This window comes from Filicampus tigris, chromosome 11, assembly GCF_054856515.1.
Source record: "Filicampus tigris isolate MCC_2025a chromosome 11, RoL_Ftig_1.0, whole genome shotgun sequence".
NCBI lineage: Eukaryota > Metazoa > Chordata > Actinopteri > Syngnathiformes > Syngnathidae > Filicampus > Filicampus tigris.
In genome coordinates, this window is record NC_141227.1 from 18,229,928 (window position 1) to 18,247,252 (window position 17,325).

Here is a 17,325-nt window from a genome sequence, read left to right on the forward strand (position 1 = left end):
TTTACTAGGTTATCAAAATATGCCTTTATGACTCATATTTATTAAGTAACAATCACTTGCATGCTTAAAAATACAAAATACTTAGTGTTTAGAGTAAATATTATTTTATAATTAAGATCATTTTCAACATTAAGTAGCAAAAAAATCTCATTCAAGCCTGATCTATTCCACACCCGGGTCAGTAGGTGGCAGTAATGGTCGTTGTAAATGTGACCAGCCGCCGTTAAACTGCACAAAGAAGAAAAAAATATTCTCCCGCTCTGCTGCCTGTTTCCTCCTCTCCCAGTTGCAACACACCTGATTCAAATAATCATATAATCAGCAAGGTCTGCAGAAGGCGGATAACGATCCTGATCATTTGAATCAAGTAGGTTGCAGCTGGGTGAAATATAAAACATGTAGGATACCGGCACTGGGACCGGAATTGCCCACCTCTGGGTAAGACGATGCCCGTGTGAAAAACAAAATTTAAAATGATAGCATGAACCGTAACATTATGTTTTTATCTTGCCCCTGTTAAACTAGAATGTTTTAACCTACGTAGTAAGTAACGACATCCATTAAATATACAATTGGACCGCATGCGGAGGGAAAATATTTTATTTGAGGTGTCTTAACGTAGACAGCCATTTAAAGCGCAAACAACCACTGCCGTTAATGTTCTATGTTCGAGTAGAACAGATTGGACTTTTTAACTTGTAATGACATCGGATGTCCACTTGGAGGCAGCAGCGTATTCGCATACTCGGGGGAATATAAAGGCGTCCGACGAGGGGACTGGGCTGTCAATTAATTAGAATGGGGGGTAAATAAATACGATTTTCAAGAAACATGTGGTTTCGATTGGCTCGTCAATTAAACACAACAAGATGGTCATTGGGGTTGTTTTAAAAATACACGCGCACACGCCCATGTCGTGTAATTGGGTGAAGTGTGTGATTAGCCCTCTCCAACAGACGGAGATTAAGCTTGGGGAGTGTGTAATTATGAATAAAGCATACGTCAGCGGATAAACAGCAGCCACCCGAGGCGGGGATGCCCTCCGGCTACCATTGAATGCTAGGCCGCCCATACGCAGCCAGAAAGGCGGACGACGACGACGACGACGCAAGAAGCCCTACTGGCTGCAGAAGGAGTGCCACGACGCGGACACACGGCGCTCCCAAGCCGGCCGACAGGGCAGCTATTCACTTCCCCCCTCCTCCTCGCCCTCCTCTTCTCCCGCACCCACCTCCTCCTCCTCCTCCTCCTCCTCCGGGACAGACAGCATCCTATGCGGCTCAAGATGGCGGTTCAGGCAGCAGAAAACGACGCGATTGTGAGTATTTTTTGCAGCCCGACGCGGCGGATTGCTTTTTCAAATCGTTTCCTTTGTGTTCGTGCATGCGTTGGATTCCCGCATCGCAGCGTTGGGCACGCGGCGAGGCGAGGCGTTCGTGGGTGCAGGGGCTCACCTGGCCCGCCGGTGCTCGGAGCATTGACACACTCCTTGATGTGTTCAAGGACCCTTATATTTATTAATTCATTTTTTAAAAAACTGATTTGTTTTTGCAGATGGTGGAGGACGAGCAGCTGAACGACTCGCTGGGGAGCGTCGGCCTCATCTCACCTGACAAGGAGGATCTAGCACGGCTGCTGGTAGGAATGAATGGGGGGTGAAATCTACATCCATTGATCCATTTTTCCATACCGTCTGGCTGAATTTGGGTCTGGGGTGAGCTGGAGACTATCCTAGCTCATTTGGGATCAGAGGCGGGGTACATATTGCATTATTTGGAGAGTCTAACATGCACATGGAATTAACAAGCATTCATCACATTCATACCAAAGGACAATTTAGAGTACAATGAACTGCATGAGTTTTTTTGGAGGAAAGAATACTCTTGGCGAAAGAAGCGGTGTACACCCTGGACTGGTAGTTCGGTTGGGCATGTTGTATAGACAAAAATATATTTCAACTCACATTCAGGGGTGGAGCTATGTGGCGGCCACCCCTGTCACTATCTGGCCACCCCCACACGTAGGGGAAAATTTAGATTTTTCTGCCATTTTCACATGGATGCAGTATTCTTAGACTCCTCCATGCTCTGCCACGAGTTTTTATATTAAGGGCATATTTAAAGAATAAATGTACTGTCGGTCTGAATTGAACATAACATTCAAGTTTGAATGTGGCAAGAGAAGCGGCCGTGTATTTCGTTGACTGGTTGCTCATTTAATCGCGGGGCACATATGGACAAAGAACTATTGAAACTCAAATTCACACATGTAGACAATGTAGAAAGCAAGCAAGCGATGGGAGAACATGCAAACACCACACAGGAATTTGACCCACGAATCTCAGAACAGTAAGGCAAACATGTTAACCACTAGCCTACCATGTTTCCCTGAAAATGTAATTTTTTTTTGTTTTTAACAATTCTTCATGTAGAATGTTTTTTTTTTTTTTTTTTTTTTAAATGTGCAGACAGTTCCTTTTAGTGGACGCATACGAGGCGGCATGAGGCCCGGAAAGAAGATCATCGTGATGGGCATTGTAGACCTGGAGCCAGACAGGTATTTTATTTTATTTTTTAATGAATTAAAATTATATTAAATTGCATGTCACAAGATAATTGCTGAAAATGTGCAAAGATTGAAAGCAATGTTGTTCTGAATTGTGGAGATGTAGCGTTAAACTGTTTTTCAGAGACTGGGGGCAGCGAAAAATTGGGCGTCTGGCATGAGTTGCCCCTTTCCCATTATATCAGAACTTGAGCGCCCTCGCTTGCATCAGTAGTTGTCTGGCACAATTGTGACATGCAGTCAGCCATGAAAATGCATCTTCGCTTTGGATAGTCCACTAGTGTTGGCAATTTAGAGTGCCTTGTTGTCTGCCATGAGTGCACGCAAATCGTGGAGAGAAGGCGGAAGAGCGAAGGAAATGGAAAAAAAGTCAGACTTGACTCCCAGGGTGTGGACTGAATCTGCATGCTGATGTGGTTGCCCTTGAGCGCCTCATTGTTGGCCATGAGTGTGTGGACAACACCGGGGGGTGAGGGCAGGAGAACTTTTTTTTTTTTTTGATCTGACTACACGGCCAGTGTGTGGACTAGGTCTTATTCTTCCCAATTATGAAGCCTCATTTTATGAACTTGGCAATTTTTTTTTATTTTAAACATTCAAATTTGGCAGGGTTGTTTACAACACTCTTATCCGTGGTGTGTGAAATTTAGCTGACTTGTACTTTCACTTTTTTAAATGCAATTTGAAATTTTAGGCACTTCCTCTTCCGTCTCATCATTTGGCCTTTTTTTCTCGAGCATTTGCAGATTGCTTTTCTGGGATTTTTTTTGGCATAACAATTCCTCAGCGTATTTTTAAACCGGATAAACTGCTCCGGCGGGGCTGTAAAAGGCTCACAAACCTTATGTTGCCCATCTCTGTTTTAAAGGGATAAATCCTTTTGTTCTAGAGCCTTAGCCACTCCCTCTACCCCCCTCCCACCACACCCCAATCCAATGAATAATTACTGTATGGGCAGATTGGGCGCCACATGAAGGTGAATGGCTTTAAGTATGCGAAGACAGTCAGGGCGTTCCCTCTCCAGTACGAGTAAGAGGGGGGAAAAAAAGAGCAGCTACTTGTCTGGGTGTGACTTGACCCTACATGGAAAGTTCAACGTGGAACTAACCCTCCCCGCCCGCTCCGTGGTGACTTCATCGCTGACTGAAGCTGGCCTCATCCATGACAAAGGTTCATGTTACTACCGAACTAATATATTTGGACACGCATATCTTGAATCAATGGATTCATCAATAAACAGTTGGACTACGAGACTTTAGTCCACCATGACATGTTGAGTTGTTTATCTCAGGGGATTCATTTTAGACCCACTCGCTATAGGTGAAATTCTAGAAAATAGAGACGTCATCATAAAAAATGAGTGAAAGTTTAGTCGGACTCACTGACTGATGCCTGTTTAAAAATAGAGGCGTACTGGCGTACTATTTTTTTCCCCCTGGAAAAAAAGGGCGAATGACGGACGACGGAAGGGCACCCGCGCTGGGGAAGTGTAATGAACGCTCGATTTTTTGTAAAATGCCCAGCTCTGATTGTTATGGTCCTTATAAACCTTAAAGTAGAAGTCAACCCAAGCATTTTTTTTCAAGAATATGTTCTATGCAAGCCCACTAATTGAAACAAGGCATTATGATAAATATTGCGTTTGTGGCATAAGTGTTAATCCACTCGTTTTTAGCCATCTCTGGGGGCGGCCATTTTGTCACTTCTGTCGACTGACAATGACATCACAACTACTCAGGGCTCAGGTAACGACCAATCACGGCTGACCTGTTTTCTGAAGCTGATCCATCGCCTATCGAGCTCGTTAGTATCAGTTTTCCGCATGTGTGCGCACCAAGCTGCAGGGCGCCGGATGCTCGCTCGAACGAGCAGCGGGGATTATGATTCATTCGAGCCATCATCCCAGATTAGCCTTGAGACCGAAACATCTGGCAACCTGTGCTGACTCCCTTGCCTCCACTTTCACCTTTCAGCTTTGACGTGAGCCTGACCTGCGGCCGGGATAAGGACAAGGCCAAGGAGGAGGCGTACGATGTGGCCCTCAAACTCACCGCCCGTTTCTCGGATCGGCAGTTCCTGCGCAGCGCCCGCGTGGCCGGCAAGTGGACCGAGGTGGAGGCCTCCACCGCCTATTTTCCCTTCATCCCAGATCAGCCTTTTAGGGTAAAAATCTTGCATTCATCACAAATCGACTCAGCCAAGTGTTTATTTTTGTTTGGCATGTCAGGGAAAAATGACAAAAATGCCATTTAAATATGGACAAAATATGTGGATAGCTGCAAAATACTTGCTCTTAATATATTTCATTTTGCATTATACATTTTTCAGTGCATGTATAAAAGATCCACTATCCTAACCCAACATCAGCGAGTTTGAAGCAAACAACAAAATAGCCACATACTCTAATCTATATTTTCTAGTGCAAAGGGATCTCTGGCATAAAAATTACCATTCAAGGACAGCACAAAACGGTTGAACAAGGAACCATGATTAAGTGCAATAACTCTTAAAAAAAAAAAAAAAAAAAAAATTCACAAAAATCAACTCACTCAATATTTTTATATAATTGAGGTACTATCTTTGTCCTGCATATCATTACAAATCTGCATAAAAGATAAATGGTAAGCGCAACTAAGATATATCTGCCATCTAGTGGCGGGTGGTGTTATTACAACATTTTACGTGTGCATATTCGCAGATTTTTATCCCAATTTCTCTGCCGTTTTTCATGGAAAATATATGTTGAATGTTTATCAGTGTTTTTTGATTAATATTTTAGTTTGTAAAGAAAAACAACAACAAAAAACAGGCACTCATTCGGTCAAATTCTCTTGAAAGAGTTTATCCAAGTATGAGCCCAATATGGACGCTTCTACCAAAATGGCAGACTTCCTGTTGAATTTCAGGCATTCGTCCTTCATTTTTGTGTGTGTACTGTTATTGACATATAATAGATAGACGATGATGTCCACCCATGTCGATGAAACTGGTCCTGGGGGGGGTGATTTTTTTTTTTTTTTCCCCTAATTTCCAGGGGGCGCTACTGGGTGAATTTTAGGGGTTGCGTTTCGGGGCCCCTAAATTACATGCATCGTCACAAGGATACACACGCTTTCCAAAATTGGTCTATTTTCAGGCCCCCTAAAGGTGATTCATGTGTTGTTATTGAAGATTGCATGTTGACAATGTGCACTTGTCCATTGTTTTCATTCCATAAAACGAAACCGCGTCTCGATGACAGTGATAAAACATGTCGCGGTTTTGTCCAACACAATAATTGCAGTCCCGGCAGAGCAACTGGATTTCCGTAGCGCTTTGGACCCTGCTGTCTTGCCAGCAGCATCTGTCCTTCAGGGATTATTGCAACCATCCTGTTCATTTTGTAGATAGCAGCTGATGACAAATGGGTGTTTGTGCTGTTTGTCAGTTTTCTACCGAACCTAATCACGTTTACAAGCTTCTTTCACGCAGAGATCCACTAACATTTTCGCATCCAAGTCGGAACAGAGGATGTAGCTTTTACTTAATGCTAACACATAATAGAAAACACCGTAGGCTAATGAAACTAGCATAGATGTTGCGGTGCTATTATGCTTCAAGCAACAGTGTGGCAACACACAGACGAGATAAAAATTCGCACATATATTCTTTATCCTCAGCGAAGAACAACGAATATTCCTGCAGTTTATTGCTGTGACGTCATTGTTATCACCAGTGTAAAAACTAAGTGTTTCGTTTTGAATTCTGTACAGAATCTCATCTCGCAAAAAGTCCGGTATTTCGTTTGCGTTTGAGCGTGGAAAAGTGATACTTAACGAATCCTCAACCAGCTAAATACTTCCTCTAATTCATCGCCATTCCTTAGCAAAATGACACTTTTAAAATGGCGTCCACAATTTGTTTGTTGCGAAATAACGTAAGCATTTTTCCGGCACTGTGCAACTAAGAAGCAAACAGGAAATTCCACATCCATGCAGATACACACTGTTGTTTTTGCACTAGGGCAGCTGTAGATAACGTGATGAATTTATGCCATGTGACCTCAGGTCCACACATTTATGCTCTAGTAATTCTTAATGTAGTGACGAGCACATGTGGCACTCAGCTAAGAATATGCACTCACTTGTCTAATGAGGTCCAAAACAAGGGCTGTATCCAAAATGAGGCCAAAATATTAGAAATACCTCTCTGGCAGATTCAACCTCATGCTAACGCTCTGTCCGTGCTTACGTAAGAGCATCCAGCTGATAAAAACTCAGTGGCCAGAAGCTGCGGGCTGCCGATTAAGGCTGACATGTTTCCTCATCAACGCAATGACATGCGTTCGGACATGTGACGCGCTTTGTTTGTTTACTGGCTTCCGCTCAAACATGCAAACGTTTGCATGTTTTAGATTGTTCTGTTTGCTTTGTGAGACGTCACCGGGCCAGCTTGTTACAGTACATTGGACCAGGATCAAAGGGATTGGATAGAAATGAATGCGAGTAGAAATTAAGCAGTTTTGCCATCGATAACTTTAAACGCACAAAAACCACAGTTTGGTACATGCAGTACCTTGATTTGGTTCACTTATAAGGGAACAAAAAAGCAAAACTAATATTTGAAGAGTTAATGATGTCTAATATCAAACATGACAAACTGCACTGCTAGCGATAAATCTTCCACTAAATGAATTAAAGAGTCTTAAGTGAACAAAATAGTGGTTAGTAAATCCGCCTCACAGCTCCGATGTTGGGTTCGAATCCAGGGTCTGGCTTTCCTGTGTGGAGAGACTCTTTTTCAAAAAAGCAGCTAGCTAAATATAGCGACTTTTCCCGGTGTTATTGTAGTGTACTTTATGACAAAATAATGGAAAAACACTTTCTTTTTAACATCAGAAGTTTGTCGTTTTAGCCACTTTGTCATTACATTTAGCAAGTATACTGACTCTCAAATGTTTTTTGTTTGTTTTTTCAAATATGCAAATTATGGCACATCTTGTGACTTTTACCAGTGTTATTAGAGACTCATTCACGGTAAATGATTTGAACAATGCAGTTTGGTAATTTTTTTTTCTAATTTAACGAAAGTAATGATATTGAAGACATAAGCATTAATGCTAATTTCATCCCCTTTTTTTCTTGGCTTGTGTGTGAAAAATCCACCCTAAAAATGTCCAGTGGGATAAACGTGGTTCAGTCCAGTTTGCTCCTAGTCCAAGCAAGTCGGTGGCATGGTTTCAACACATTTTCCACACTTTCACTTCGCGATGGCATGCATTCCCACACTGTTATGGTTACCAAAGTCTGAGTGTTGTGTTTGACACAAGTGTGCCTCCGCTTCCAGGTGGAGATTCACTGCGAGCACCAGAGGTTCCGGATATTCGTGGACGGACACCAGCTCTTTGACTTTTACCACAAAGTAAAATCTTTGGCCTCCATCGACACGGTGCGGATAGACGGGGACCTACAGATCACAAAGCTGGGCTAATCTCACACACACACACGCACACACGCACGCACATGCACACAACGCTCGGCAGGGTGAGTGTGTGTGCATTAAGGACTTGAGCACGTATACACACACACACATATGCACCGCCATTCACATGTAACAAGGCGCCTCTGCTTCTTATCCTTCTTTAAATTTGTTTTTCCCCTTTCAGCAAGCTCTCGTTTATTCATTTCTCAGGTTTTGGTTTAGTCAAGTCGCTAAACATCTCTACTTTTTATTCTTCTTTCAAAATGAATGCAATTTTTTATTTGTTAAAAAGATCAGATTTAACTTATTTTTCAAATGTAGCACTCACAGCATCCCTTCATGCCATTCACTTTTTTTAATGGTTCTAATTACATGTTTTCAATTACATAAGTTAAAGAAATATTATTTACATGTTTTTTACATTTAGAAAATGTTTCTTTCCATTTCCATTCTTTTAGCAATGCCAATTTTTGATACCTCCATTTAAAACGTTTTTAATTAAAATTCTGTTTTTAATTGAAGTTAAAAACTGTGTTAAAATATTTCATTAGAAAATTTAAAAGCTCTGTGTATCTCTTGCATTTTCATTTTTGAGGACTGCTTATGTTTTGTCCACTTAAAAAAATAAAATGAAGGCTGATTTGAATTTTAGTTTAACTCAAAAGGTTTTTTTAAACTAAAGTAAAAATATAACAATTTAAAGCTCACAGCACCTCCACATTCCCATGTTTCATTTCATTTATTAAAAATAATTTCTATTTTAAATTAAAAATCACAGTATAAATCCGACAGCATATCCACTTGTCATTTCCATATTTCTATTTTAATTTAAAGCATAAAAAAAAAATGGTATTTAAAAATATAAAGCTCACAGCATATTTTGTTGCCATTTCCATACTTTTAAATTGTATTATATTTTTCAAATTTTAAATTAATTAAAAAAATAAAAATGTTTGTGTTTTTTTTTTTCCATATCTAAATATTTTTAATTTTCATTTTAACACTTTAAATTAGATGAAAACATTCAACATGTAAAGCTCACATTATCTCTCCTTGCATTTCCATTCATTCTACACTGACTTTGCATACAGAGACACTCTTGCTTGTCCAAGCATATCTAATTGGACCTTTTTTATTTGCTCTTTAATCACTCCCACAAGGGCATCAACATGTTTTACTGTGCGAGTAAACCCCAGTTTAGATTTCATTGCACTAAAAGTCGCAATGCAAAGATGAGTCGAGTATTCCAGCCACGTCTTTTTTTCTGGCGTCCCTCCGGGGTTTTTCCCCCTCGTGGTTGTCACGGCAACACATGACCTAAATAGTCTAAATTGATGAAGATTTCTCGTGGGAGGAGGAAGACAAACAGGAAGTAGAATTCTGACTGGTGGGTGTTTTGGATTAAAATTTGCATTTTTAGTCATTTTTTCCTCTTTAGTCATTTCTTTTTTTCCTGATGAAAAATGGCAACCAGGCTTCACATGAATAAGAAATGCAACTTAGCGTAACCTGGAGTGTTTGTCGTACTCTATTTGAGGTGCAAATTAGTGATTTGGCGGTGTTATGAGGTGATGCTTTAGTTTTGGTTTTAGCTTGAAGCAGAATCAGATTGGGGTCATGTTCTGAATGTATGGCGTTTCAGGTATCCAATAGAATGGAGTTTAAAATCATTTGAGTCATTCCACCTACAATTATATCCAGAAAACATTTACACCGCTTCACTTTTCTATATTTACAGCCTTATTCCAAAATGTGTCAAATCATTTTTTCCCTTTTAAATTCGACACGAGGCACATCATGCCATTGTGAAAAAGGCAAATTTAGGTTTCAAACTTGAGTTAGGTTTTCAAATGAGAATTTCAAGACACAGTGGCCAATCGCTTCATCAAACAAACGGTAACAATATAAATATGTAACAAGCACATTATACACAACTGGCACTCACCCAGAGGCACACAACATCCAGATTGGCTGACGGTTAGTCGGTTAGCAGTCAGCCGCTATCCTGAGCCAACCACAGCTAACTCCCACGTCATTCACCAGGCCATCCTCCGCCTTTTAAAGCCAAACACATTCAAAGTCACGGATAGTACAGTGTGAGGAAGGTGACTCCAAGTGGACAAAAATAATACCTGCATCTCACACATCTCACATGCATATTTTGTCTTGGCATTATGCATAAATCTTTAATATAGATACACCCCTGAAATTTTAGGATAGGGGCCAAGCTCCTAGCAAAAAAATAAATAAATAAAAAAAATGTGTGTACCCATGCACACTTGGATTTATTCCATTTTGGAACAAGGCTGTAACATGACAATTGCACTGTACCTTACATGCTTTTCATTGGACATTTTAGGTTCAGTTTGAGTAACAGTGGTGAGGTGAAGCAAGTGCCAAAGTAACTTTATTCCAATAAAGCATTTAAAAATAATAAAATAAATCGGTGAATATGCATAACATACAAGCATTTACAAGGAGAAACCTACAAAATGAATCCAAGAATGTAAAAAAAACAACAACCTTTAAACCCCAAATTAGACATTTTTTCTTCCCTCTCCAGTTTCCAGCCCGGTCCTTCCTTTTTTTTTTTTTTTTTTCCCTTTTTTTCTTTTTTTAGGCAAACAGGAAACTCGCGTCCAGCCTGTTGCATCATTACTGCAGCAGCAGAACAAAACGTGCTCTGTGTGTGTCGACTGTGCTTGGCGTTCTACAGTATTGCAGGCTTACAGTACACTACTGTAATGACACGTTTTGCTTTCAACCATTGTAACAAGCACATTCACTCGTGTAGGGAAACAAAAGCCTGTATAATAATTGTAACGTGTTTGATGTTGACTTTAGGGGGGAAAAGAGTGGAAACAGGGAATTTTTCTTGTGGTGTTTTTTGGTACTGATACACTTTAAACAACTTGAAGACTGTTTTTTTTTTCTGTAAATTAGGACCTGATTAAAGCGTTTAATTGATGCTGAATGATGAAATGAGTGTTCCTATCCCATAGAGGAGAAGTGTGTTTACACAATTGTCTTAATCGTAACCTTCCTAACTGCAGAGTAACTTGTTAATTTACCGGTATCCTGGTTTTCGACTTCTGCAACTTTTAAAATATCGTCTTTACACGTTTTTGTACACGGAAGGTGAGCTTGAAGATGCAAACTGGTACGTTTTCTTGTATAGTTGTTCACTAAAGCATTAATTTCAACCAATTCAGGTTTCCATCTGCAGTGGTGCCTTGAGATGCAAGTTAATTTGTAATGAACAGAAATGCCATAAAGCCGTTCCAGCCTCCCAAAAAATCTACTAAAATGTTTGTTTTTTTAGTATGAACAATAGCACTCTATAATACTGTATTTTGTGAAAACATACAGTGATGATTATATATATATTTATATATATAATTAAATAGAATAACGTTTTTTTTTTTTAATTGCCACATTTTTGCTTCAATTGAATCAACATTGATATAAATACTCAATGTGTAATTGTCTTTGTTTTATGTATAGTTTGAGGGTAAACTTAAACTCGGGCTGGCAGTAAAGAATTTGTTTTCACTATCTGCTACCACAACTTTAATGCTCGCAAGTAAAAGCAAAAAATAAGCCAAACAATGGCTCTTATATAAAAAAAAAAACCCTCATAAATTAAGTCAATTGTATCTCAAGACACCACTATATTCCTTTGAGAGTGAAGATATGAATGTTCTCCTGATTGTAATTTGATCATAAATAAACAGCAGGTGTTTTTTTTAAAGCATATATTTCACACCTCTTAGTCTGTAAATTAGCTGTCATGTTTTGCCACTGATTTATTTGACTTCTGTGCGTACTATTGGACTTTAGATGTACATATTTATAATATAACCCTTTGTTTTGAAATGACAGAGTTGAGGAACAGAGACCATAGTCTTTGGTATACATGATTAATTGAGGCGTTCAGATGTGTCATTTAAACATTTTATGACTTCCTAGAAAGAGTCACAACTCCACAACATGTCCTTTTAGTATTGTGTTGTTTTTATTTATTGCAGCATAACCAGCAGTGTGTGGAATTGTGTGCAATGAACTTGTGTTTAAATACCAATGAAAGTGTCCTGGTATATGTTAGAAAGGCTGCAGGCGTTTTTTTTTGTTTTTTTTAAACCACAGAATCAACTGAAGTATCATTTTTCACTGCAGTGTTTTCTGCGGTGTGGTATACCCCCCAAAATAACCTAAAACTACTCCGCTGCTGTTTTTAGACCAGTCCAGGCTTCTGCATATGCTTCTTTGCTCTCCTGACTGCTGCTTTTGTAAAAAAAAAAAGAAAAAAAAAAAAGAAGGAAAGCAAGAAATGCTCCTTTTAAAACCAATAAACTTCTCATCTTCTTGGTACATGTCTGTTGTTGTGTTTGAGTTTAGGTATTCCAAACCTCTAGTATTGCATATTGAGCTCTGATTAAAAAATTTTTTTTTGTAATCTGTATTAAATTTCGATCTAGTTTAATCATTTAATACACATTAATCCAGCAGGGATGTTTAATTCGGGATGTAATATCTATTTGTAAAAACGGCAAAACGGATTTGAACCGCGTTTATTATGTGTTTACTATTTGAACGGTGAAACTTTCCGTCGTTCCCGGAAGTGGGTCGTATTGTTTTGGTCATGCGCCACGTGTGCTAGTCATTAGCCACTCCACTCCACCGACACCGATGTACTATTGACCAAGCATCTAATTTATTAATGGATAGGTGTGTCCATGTTAAGGTTTAGCTGATTTTATAGAATAATTCCCCCGTAACTGTTGAGTGTATGTATTTGAAAATTGGATGCTGGGACTTAGCTTTTTGGACTCTGTCACTTTCCGTTGTTCCGGAAGTGCTGTATTTTGGTCATGCGCAATTGTTCCAGGACGTGCGTTATGTTATGGTAACGCGTTCTAGCTTACATATCCACCAGATAAACCATAGGCTCGAACTCTGTTTCGGGGCCCAAGAGTAGTTTAAAGTAGTGCTTCAAAATGTCTGGCGGGACCCAGTTGGAAAACGCCAACCCGGTCATATTCGAGCGGTCCGGCGAGAGGCTGCTGACTGCCACCGATGAAGACGAAGACGTCCAAGACCCTATCGATGACAGAGAAATCTTTGATATCCTTTTTGGCTCACTGTCACAAGCAAGTTAAAGTCAGTGGCTGTCTCGATTACAAGCGTGACTCTTTAATTTTGTGAGTTCGCTTTTATTTTATTTTACTTTATTTTATTTTTTGGAGAGGGGCGGGGGGCGCTGTCCCTCTCCGTTGCACCCTTAAGTGTCGCAGTTAAGACGTTTACAAAACATGGGTTATGAAGTAAACAAATACCACATTTAAACTTAAAACCATTTACAAACAAAACAATTTAAGACACAAAAGTAAATGGATAAAAACTAGCTTACTAAATTTACTAAAAGAACATAAAACGCAGTGCTTTAAAATACCTTAACTCATAAGTATTCTGAAAATCAGTTTTTAAACCATGATTTAAAACCATTTACAGTTTTAAACAATTACAAATGCTTACATGGTCAGAGTTCCCTTCAGTTCACCTTAAGAAACCGAAGATGAATATAAAGTACCGTCTTTCTATGAAAATGTGCCATTTCCATTTGGAAAATTAAGGCTTTATATTTATTGTGTTCGTGTTAGTAGCCTACTTACTTGGTTTAAGTAGACACTTACCTGTCTGAAAAATATGTGGTGCCATATTTCACGTCATACTTACTTTCCTAAGATAATCAACACGTGCATGTATTTTGTCAATCGCGTTAGCAACACAAAACTGTAAAGTATTTGAAGTGACACTTGAGAATATACCTGGTACATTGCGAAAGATACATCATCTTTTGTATTCGGAGTGTGTATAAATGAAAATAACAAGGAATATATATCTATATTTACATGGGTGGTCATGCTGTGGTCCAGGTTATATTATTGCTGGCCAGGACATTTATAGTCAAAGGCTGAGCTGCACTGTGTTGATTTATAGATGAGATATGATAGATTAGAATGAGTGATTGTCTTTAACTAATGCAACATCTGATCAGATCCATCAATGATCCCGAACACCCCCTCTCTCTGGAAGAGCTCAACGTGGTGGAGCAAGTCAGAGTCAAAGTAGGTTCTTTGTGTATTTTAAACATATTCTATTTTGTGTGGTATTTCATTCAGTAAGTAGCCAAGTAATACCTAAATAAATTAGAACAAATATAAGGACCGTGGGAAACTCAAATTGAGTGAAAAATGACACAGTTATCTTTACTGGTACTCCTTTTGTGCTTACAACATTGTCTTAACGTTTTTAGATGGATGAGATGCTTTTTGTGCTGCATTGATTTATTGTGCTTTAGAGTAACATGATTTATAAGAATCCTTGGTGTAGAGTTGATTTTATCTTCAATGTCGTGTGATAAGTGTGTAACCTATTTATGTACTCCTTTCATGGCTCAACAATCATGAATTTGAAAAGAGTAAATACAGAGTAAACATAAAGCATGTTTTATACATTATTGAAATATTCATTGTTGCAGAGGCAAAAAATTCCATTTTCCCTGACTTAACTAAAAAAATTACGTTATTTTTTTATTTTTATTTTACTTAATTTATTTGACATATAGTGAAAGTAAAAAAAAAGTGAATATCCCCCAAAATAAATACTGTATACAAATCGATGACAATAATTAAGTTAGTCATTCAAGGTTTTTTTTGCGTGCAGGTGAACGACGCCGAGAGCAACGTGGACGTGGAGTTCACGCCCACCATCCCTCACTGCAGCATGGCCACACTCATCGGCCTGTCAATTAAAGTCAAGCTGCTGCGCTCGCTGCCCGACCGATTCAAGGTGCGCTGCTTGCTCCACTTCATTCCAACCACTTCATGTGTACCATAGTATGTATATGTATTCACATGAAATACAGAGTATCCGGAAAGTATTCAACTTTGTCCACGTTTAATGTTAGAGGGAACCCGTTTGTTGCTGGGGAAACATTCCGACCCACCCACGATAAGTGAAAATCGAAAATATAGAGAGACCATAAAAACACAAGCACAATGCGTACATTTTGTTGACCTATAACCTGTATAACTTGATTTAGAAAGAAAAAAAAACTTAAATATTTTTGGACTAGGGAAGTAAAAATAAACTGAGAATGTGGTTGTAGGTTCCCTTAATGGTGGAAAAAGTTTTATAAAGATTTATCTTAGGGTAAATTTTCTATACCACAAAAACCTGGCATTTGAACAGGGATGTGTAGACTTTAAAAAAAAAAAAAATTATTCACTATATGTGTGTGTTTGTGTCCACCTCCAGATCGACGTGCACATCACGCCTGGGACGCATGCCTCAGAGGATGCAGGTAGGACACATTTGTGCTGTCCCGCTCACATCCCATGTGCAAGTTTTTAATTTTCCCCTTGTTGTTTTATGGCCACAGTGAACAAGCAGCTGGCTGACAAAGAGCGAGTGGCGGCCGCCCTGGAGAACTCGTCGCTGCTGGAGGTGGTCAACCAGTGTTTGTCCACCAGGAGCATTTGATTAGCAGGAAATGTTCCCCACTTCCACTGACAGCACTGGAGCCTTATCTAAAATTGTTAAACAGGCAACAGAGGCAAGGCAAATGTCTTCAAAGTGAGATGAGCGTGTAAATGTGTGAATCACGCACTCACCACTTCATTTGCTACACCTGAACAATGATGGCTAATACAAAGGATAACTGTTAAAGTAGTTATTTAATTATGTTTGGATAAAAAATATGCAATTTTTTAAATGTTGAATGTTTTTTCCTGCTAGCCTGAAGACAGAAACTCAGTAAACTGTATTTAATATTCACTTGAAACTGTAGTATTAAAGTATTCACCATGTTATCTAAAAGTTGTCCTTTCTTCAGTTGTAGTCACACATTCTTGACTAGAAGTCGCAATGCGTGGCAAATTTGTTTTCACCACCTTTTCGAAATGCTAATGATTGATGAATTTACAGTAAATTCAAATTGATTTTTTAAAATATCATTGAAGTGTTTAAATGATGTAGCTTTTTTAATTTATTCAAATTTGTTTCTTTTAAAATGGAATCCAAATGTTTGACTCTGCATTCTGTTTGAATGTTTTCCTTAATTAGATTTAAATAGTTACACTCCCCAAAATGCTTTACTCAATGTTGTACCTAACATGGAAGAATTAAGAGGAAAATGTTTCTTCCTAATTCAAGTACCGGTACTTACATGGCTTCTATTTAGAAAAAAAATTGAATTTAAGTTCTAGATATTTACAACCTTAGAAAAAGTTTACTTAAAGTTTCACTTAATGGTTGAAGAGTTAAAATAATAAAAATAGCGTATGTTTTTGCAATCAGACAAATATTAAAGGTGTTTTAAAAAATTCTATTAATATGACATATTTACAATCTTAAATACAGCTTAGTTATGTTGAAAAATTAAATGTCAAAAATACTTTTGAAAATCAATTTTTTATTAATTATTGAGTATTAAATCAATCAAGTTAATTCAATACATTAAAAGTGTTTCAAATTTCAAATGACAGGTTGTGGCTACTTTAAAATCAATGAGCAAGCTTTTGTTGTGTGAGTTGTGTTCGTATATGACCACCAGGTGGCACTATTATAGCATTTCTTTAGCCCGTCTGTTTTATTTCCATCAGATTAAAAGAAGAGAAAATATTCTAGTAGAGTTCATCTGGGATGCATCCATCATGTTATTCTTGCCACCAAGTACGTAAAATAGCAGCCAGTCAGAGTGATGTAACTTACACTCTATTTCATAATAACACACAAAACATTTTAAAAGACAGCAGGGGGATTATGTAACCCCACTGTGAACGTTCCACCGTTATTTAACGCCATGTGACGCCACGCCAACCATTCCCGACACTTTTGGAAGACATTCACATCTTCCCCGACATCTTATCTAACGCTTAAGGCAGTGGTTCTCAAACCACTAAAAAGTATAAATATTGATATATAATATCAACACCGCACTTAAATATAGAAAATATTGCTATCATTCTCCTGTCCTGCTTTCTGTGTCTGCTGAGTCCTGGTCCGTTTCTGAGTGCCTTCATTCGTCAATGGCTAACCAACGCAATTGCAAGATACTAATGCGTAGTTACAATAATTTAACTCGCTCGTACATAAAGGATGACGTAGTCACTGTCACCCTTCAGTCACTTTATTCCCCGAGTGGTAACAGGATGCACATTCGCTCAAGAGCTGCTATCGGCCACGACTCACACAAGTTATTCCCTGACTCCTCACCTAAACCAATGCGGAAGCTTA

The 17,325-nt window shown here is 38.8% G+C and overlaps 2 protein-coding genes across 3 annotated transcripts; both read left to right on the top strand.

The window, feature by feature from the left end:
- Positions 1–261: 261 nt before the first annotated feature.
- lgalslb (lectin, galactoside-binding-like b) lies at positions 262–12,396 on the top strand. 2 transcript variants are annotated; one of them, XM_086045750.1, is made up of 6 exons: positions 262–438; positions 1,079–1,318; positions 1,555–1,638; positions 2,468–2,556; positions 4,539–4,728; positions 7,891–12,396. In XM_086045750.1, the coding sequence occupies exons 2-6, from the start codon at positions 1,274–1,276 to the stop codon at positions 8,032–8,034; spliced, it is 552 nt and encodes a 183-aa protein (XP_085901876.1). In that variant the 5' UTR covers positions 262–438; positions 1,079–1,273; the 3' UTR covers positions 8,035–12,396. The 2 variants fall into 2 exon arrangements, with proteins under 2 accessions (XP_085901876.1, XP_085901875.1); XM_086045749.1 differs by having other exon boundaries at positions 262–1,318.
- Positions 12,397–12,654: 258 nt separating this feature from the next.
- On the top strand, positions 12,655–15,906 carry ciao2b (cytosolic iron-sulfur assembly component 2B). Its single transcript, XM_086045068.1, has 5 exons — positions 12,655–13,149; positions 14,074–14,153; positions 14,752–14,877; positions 15,346–15,391; positions 15,470–15,906. Exons 1-5 carry the CDS (start codon positions 13,023–13,025, stop codon positions 15,568–15,570), a joined length of 480 nt encoding a protein of 159 aa, XP_085901194.1. The 5' UTR covers positions 12,655–13,022; the 3' UTR covers positions 15,571–15,906.
- Positions 15,907–17,325: the final 1,419 nt, after the last annotated feature.

What these genes read in the sequence shown, in the direction of transcription:
- lgalslb (XM_086045749.1), top strand. Translation starts at nt 1,274, where the DNA reads ATGCGGCTCAAGATGGCGGTTCAGGCAGCAGAAAACGACGCGATT. An exon ending in AGGATCTAGCACGGCTGCTG is followed by an intron (nt 1,639 to 2,467) that starts GTAGGAATGAAT and finishes TTAAATGTGCAG; the next exon opens with ACAGTTCCTTTTAGTGGACG. An exon ending in GTAGACCTGGAGCCAGACAG is followed by an intron (nt 2,557 to 4,538) that starts GTATTTTATTTT and finishes TTCACCTTTCAG; the next exon opens with CTTTGACGTGAGCCTGACCT.
- ciao2b (XM_086045068.1), top strand. Translation starts at nt 13,023, where the DNA reads ATGTCTGGCGGGACCCAGTTGGAAAACGCCAACCCGGTCATATTCGAG. An exon ending in TGGAGCAAGTCAGAGTCAAA is followed by an intron (nt 14,154 to 14,751) that starts GTAGGTTCTTTG and finishes TTTTGCGTGCAG; the next exon opens with GTGAACGACGCCGAGAGCAA. An exon ending in GCATGCCTCAGAGGATGCAG is followed by an intron (nt 15,392 to 15,469) that starts GTAGGACACATT and finishes TTATGGCCACAG; the next exon opens with TGAACAAGCAGCTGGCTGAC.